The 5847-nt window shown below is 40.1% G+C and overlaps 1 protein-coding gene across 4 annotated transcripts in view; it reads left to right on the top strand.

Moving 5' to 3' along the window:
* The window catches only part of pbx1 (pre-B-cell leukemia homeobox 1), a 90719-nt gene extending 86023 nt beyond the window's left edge, over positions 1-4696 (top strand). For 2 of the 4 annotated variants that reach the window (XM_015385533.1, XM_015385532.1), the window contains exons 7-8: positions 1264-1376; positions 4544-4696. In XM_015385533.1, the coding sequence (XP_015241019.1) occupies positions 1264-1376; positions 4544-4681 (251 nt within the window). In that variant the 3' untranslated portion in view covers positions 4682-4696. The remainder of the gene's footprint in view (positions 1-1263; positions 1377-4543) is intronic. The other 2 variants (XM_015385534.1, XM_015385535.1) reach the window with 2 other exon arrangements.
* The last annotated feature ends 1151 nt before the right edge of the window (positions 4697-5847 follow it).

Raw genomic sequence — 5847 nt, 5'->3', positions numbered from 1 at the left:
GCCCCACCAGTTAGAAATGAAGAGGCTTCTTGGATTGGAGGAAAAACATCTTCTAGAAACCTTCACATCCAGTTGGCTAGATGAAATTTTTTCAAGCTCGAACATGACCTGGATGATTGAGAATCTTCACAGATATGTCCTGCAATGACACATCTTAAAGCACCAGCTCGGTGTAGTAGCAGACCAGCAGATATTAATAAATATAATCTAACATATTTCTGGTTCTCTGATGTGGGATTAAATCTAGAGGGATGAATGTTTCTTTGTTTTTACCAGAAACGTCGTATCTTCTCATTCTTCTGGTCCAAACTGCTGGGCTATCAGACTGTTTATTTGTCACAGAGCAGATTTTTATTAGCCGCTTTCACCTGTGCTTAACCCGGAAGTTACAGGTCTAGCGCCCCTAGTGGCTAAGTGTTACACAGCATGGCTCTGATTATTAAGCTGTTTATCTTTTATTATGCATCGTTTGCAAAAATATCCGCTTATTAAGGAATATAAATTTACTAAAAGTAAATATATTTAAAACAAAGAATTAACAGAAATAATGGTTTTAAGATTGATCAATTACTAAAATATTCTATAACTACAGATGCAATGTGAATATATGATAAAGACCACTTTTACAGTAGATAATAAAAAATAAAAAGATAATCTGCCCATTGGAAACTATCATTTAATCATCCCCTTCTTCGTATTTTGATAATCCAGGTTTTAACTTGTTGCTGTTAAACCTAGCCATGCTAATGCTAACCTGCCGCTATAACTACGATGAACATTTATGGTGAAATTTTGCTTTTTTATCAGGAAGAAAACGGTAATAAACACCAAAGAAACACCAGACTTATCTTTTGAAGCTTTTTTGAGAATTTCTTTGAAGTAAGCTAAATTGGTTAGCCTAGCTTAGCCTAGCATAAATAGGGGGCTGTTCTAGATGAGCGACGATGTCCGATTGGGAGAAAAAGCTTCCTGATCCTGTCACTCCTGTATATTGTATCACATTTGAAGAGTTTGTTAGAGATGATAAAAAAAAACTGTGACTGACTGAGTGATGCTTCAGACATAACAGCCAAGCAGAGCTTGTTCTCATGCTAATTCCAGTTTTCCTAACAAACAACCAGCTGTGTTTACTGTTAAACTGCTGTATTTCCCTGCTGGCTCAGCTGCCTGGCTCGCTAACCCTTTGCATGCTGCCGCCTGGACGGCCCTCCTTGCTTGCCCTGCTGGCTCTCTGTGATTTCCCTGCTCCCTCTCTCCTTCCAGGTTCTGCTGGCTCTTTTAACATGTCAAACTCCGGGGACTTGTTCATGAGCGTGCAGTCTCTCAATGGGGACTCGTACCAGGGGGCTCAGGTGGGAGCCAACGTGCAGTCGCAGGTAGGGACTGGTTCTGGAAAGAAGAAAAGATGCTGTGATGCTCTAATACTTAGAAATGTCATACACCCCCTCTGAATCTGAGACATTGGCGTTAGATTAATTTCAATCCAGTTTATTTCTATAGCGCCAATTCACAACATGTCATCTCAAGGCACTTTACAGTTCATCAGATCATTTAATCAGATTGATTCAAAGTTTCTATCTAAGGAAAACCAGTTGATTGCATCGACTCATTGACTCGAATGCAATCCCTCACACTAAGCATGCTTGTAGCGACAGTGGAGAGGAAAAACTCCCTTTTAACAGGAAGAAACCTCCCGCAGAACCAGGCTCAGTGTGAGCGGCCATCTGCTGAGGCCCACTGGGGTTCAAGGAGACAGAAGCAGACATAGAAAAAGCAGCTGTAAAAGGCGGCCCCGTCCAGGAAACACACAGCCAGGCAGACGAGCTCCGAGCCAGCTCCCATGTTTGATTGATAAAAGTTTCAATTTTCTCGCTAAACAGGATGAATACCACATTGTTACGGGAAACAAATTTACTACAGACAGTATTTTGAGAATAAAATGCCAACAAAATCACCACAATGCTTTTGTTTTGTAATTGGGAAGGAAAATGATTAATGGTTTAAATTCTTTTGTCCATATCCCATATTACAATGCTTCCACTACCATGTCCCACAATGTGGACAAGATGCGCGGTTTAAGTTTAAATTTATTAAAACTGAACTCTTTCCTCCATGTTCGCTCTGTCTTATACATGCGCTCTTCCTACCACTGTTTTATAAAGGCCAGCTGTTGGGAATGATGACTAAATGTTCTCCTTCCTGATTTCTGAATCTCTGCAGCTCCTCCACAGTTATTGTCTGCTCACATTAATGGCATGTTAGTTTTTTTGTAAAGATGTTTTCAGGCTTATCAGAGTAAAGGTTGGTTTATGCTTCAATAAGGTGTTAATGTATAATGAAATGTGCCATTATATAAAAAAAAAAAGCTGAATAAAGTAAAATTAAATATGATCCTGCTGAGTTAAAGCAGCCCCCACCAAACTACCAAACTACACCACAGTGACCAGGATATAGAGGCAACAGATGTTCACCTAATGGACTATAAATAAACTGCAACACATTTCCGAAGTTATTTCTGCTTATTTTAGCCATGATATTGACTTTAGAGTAACAACAAAACAAGAAGAAGTTGTCTTATAGTCATCAGTGAGAAGCAGCCAATCAGAAAACAGGATTTCTATGGAAGCAGTTCTAGTCCCGCCCACAGAGTTTGAAGTTTGAAGTTTAAATGATTTTATGATGAGTCTGCTTAACAGACAACATAAAGTCATAAAAAGTATTATTTTTAAAAACTGACTTAATTATTTAATTTCATAATTTAATAGCTAACTTTAATGATTTAATGGTACATTTAATTATCTAATGTCAGGTTCGTTAATTAAATTGTTCATTTCATTATTTATCGGGGCATTTTTAATCGTCCATCATTTCCCATAATTCAGAGCGGGTTGATGCAGATTGGTCCAGCTCAAGCAGCAATGCCAGACAGTGGTGACAAAAATTGCTAATAAAATGTTAATAATAAGCTTTCTCAGACCTAAAATGAAATAAAGATGTTTTAAGGTGAAAATATAGATTTGTTAAAATGTGCTGTCTACTTTACTATTATCTAGTACTAATTCAAAGAAGAGGTTCTCCCCCCCTTTCCTAGAGAAGGCACATGATTCCTGGCTCGCCGCATTCCACCTCCTGCTAAGTTTCCTTTAACTGTACTGGAGGTATATTAGCTGAATAATTAGCTCATCTGAACATTAATGTAGCCATGGTATAGCTTCTGCAATTCCCCTCGGAATAAATGAGCAAAAATAAGAAAAAGTCATAAAAAACAGAATGCTAAAGATATGCCCTCTTTTAATTTTTGACATTTATCCCATTAATAATAAAAATAAAAATCCCTCAACTTCACCTAAATCATTTCCTCGTTGGTTTCACCTTTACTTCTTGTGTTTGCTACCAGTTTTATTTCTGTAAAGACCGGCCATAAAAAATAAATATCAAATAAAATCTGTAGCTTTTGTTCGTCTTCAACAATCTATATTTATTTATATCAGGATAATGGATATTGAAATATAAAAGGTGGGGGTTCCTTTGCAGTTTGCTGCTCCTTAATTTGGACACACCCACATTATGATGTTAAAAGCTTGCAGCCTGTGCTCTACACTGCCCCCTAGAGTCTACCAGAATATTGCGGGAAGTGAGGAAAATGCTGCTAATGCTGCATAAGCGACACTCCAGAGCATAAACCGACCTTTGAAGGAGTTGAATATAATCATAAGCTTTTTAGTTAGATTTATAAAACCTTTTAAGAAAACATTTCTGTCAAAAAAAATCAAATGGAAATGAAAATAAAGGTTTTATAAATGGAAATTTGAAAAAAAAATGTAATTCAGAAAATGCAACATTGAAAAACGCAATCAAGAACTTTGCTTCTTTATCCGTTTTTTTTTTGTTTTTTTATATTTGATTTTTTTTGTCTGTGTGTGTGTGTGTTTAATTTGTCCCTTTTTTTGAGATTGAGGTTTAGAAATATTGGTCTTTTCAAATTGAATTTTTTCCAGATTATATTTTCTTAAATTGTGGGGGCGGGCTTTCCTTGGGAGGGAGGAGCAAAGAAGCATTTCCATTGGTGTTCTAGATGTTAGCGACATTTTACGGGTCAAGACTCAAAAGAAGGATGAAATTCCTAGTATATTAAAAAAAAGTGAAATATAAACCTGAAAATTCAAAAACTGGAAGAAAGAAAAAAAGCGATGAAAAAATTTGGAGTAAAATTATGAAAAAAACATTAAATTTCCTCTGAAAAACTTTCCTATCTTTATGTTGTTTTATTTCTGGATTACATTTTCTTTTATGTTCTTTTACAAAGCATGTTTTTTGCAACATTAATGGAACAAAATCCTCTCCATACTCCTCCACCTATCAGAGGCAGTTTTGTGCGTTTCTGTCGTTCTGCAGCCCAAAGCAAACACCTCTGCCTTTAAGCTGCCGCTCTGTTTGATCGGACTCTGTTGTCTCTGAAGACCCCCCCCCCTCTCTCTGTTGTCTTGTGTTTTTCTCCTGTTGACACTGACCTTGCTTTGTCTGCTCTTTGGGAATGTTTCAGGTGGATACCCTTCGCCATGTTATCAGTCAGACAGGCGGATACAGTGAAGGACTCACAGCCAACCAGATGTACAGTCCGCAGGGCATCAATGTAAGCACTCCTTTCCCCCCTTCTCTCTCTCCATACCAATTATTTTGAAGCCATGGGGCTCAGAAAGCCACTTATTAGGACTTGTCTGGTCTCCATGGCAACCTATTTGATGGCCTCTGTGTCGCTCGTGCCACGGGGCCGGAGCGCTCGCCGCCTGACCCTGTCACCTCTCATCAGACACCTGCAGCCAGGTGTACGCCTGGCGCTCCGTCCACCTGACCACGATCAGCCAGAAGCTCGTGCGGATGCTCGCCAGGAGGCGGCGTTAAAAATAAAACCTCACTCTGCTAGAATGCCCTCCTCGCGTGTTCCCATCTTGTTTGTCTTATTTTGCAGCAGAGTTTGGGTGTGGAAGTGGGAGCTGGAAGGAGGGGGGGGCTGGTGTAGTTAGCTGGCGGCGGGAAACAGTAGGAAAATTCGCAGCGACAAGCCGTGTCGTAAAGGGGAAAATCGATAAGACAGACACAAGGAGAGCAGAGTGTGGACTTGGGACAGCAATCCAAGCGCATTGCTCAGATCATGTTCCTGCCACATTAATGGCCCTGACAGCGAGCCGCGCCGAGAGGACGAGGACGGTCACAGCCGCGGCTGGGTTCCTCCGCTGTCGCCGTCGTGCCTCACTGGCCATATGATAATCAGATGGAGGGAGAAAAACATGGACGTGTATTCAAATAGGCTCCCTGGCTGCTGGGAGCGCACGCCACAGCCAGCTGCGCTAACCCTGAGAGGCCGCTAACGTATTCAGGCCCTGCTCCTCCCCGGTCCTTTGACCTCAAAAGATGCAGTTCTCCTTGGACGCCTGCTTGCTCTAGCACATCTTACAGCGCCACACTACGCTGTGTTATCCAGCCTGTAAAGAAGCTCTGCTATGTATAATGTAAGAGCAGGAAATCTGTCAGCCAGGCTGATTTATGTAGCCAGGAGGAGGAGGAGGAGGGTCACATGCTATTTCCTGCTTTGTTCTGAAATGTACTGTCATTTTTTTTTCTTTGGCTTAAAAAAAGCCAACAAAAAAAACACCATAGAAATATTCTGGCTTTATAAACGTCAGCAGCTGTGCTCCTTGATGCAGGACAGAGTGGACGGAGTCCATCCACCCAGCTTCACATTTGTTTCACACACTAAAATGAGACTTTTAAATTTCAATAATAAAATCAGTTCAAAACTTTTTTTAAGCGAGGAAAGAAAGAATGCAAAGCATCTTTTGTTGGTTT

Source organism: Cyprinodon variegatus, unplaced genomic scaffold, assembly GCF_000732505.1.
Source record: "Cyprinodon variegatus isolate N-32 unplaced genomic scaffold, C_variegatus-1.0 Scaffold342, whole genome shotgun sequence".
Taxonomy (NCBI): Eukaryota; Metazoa; Chordata; class Actinopteri; order Cyprinodontiformes; family Cyprinodontidae; genus Cyprinodon; species Cyprinodon variegatus.
The sequence above is the reverse complement of the archived record's forward strand: the minus strand, read 5'-3'. Positions and strand labels throughout refer to the sequence as shown.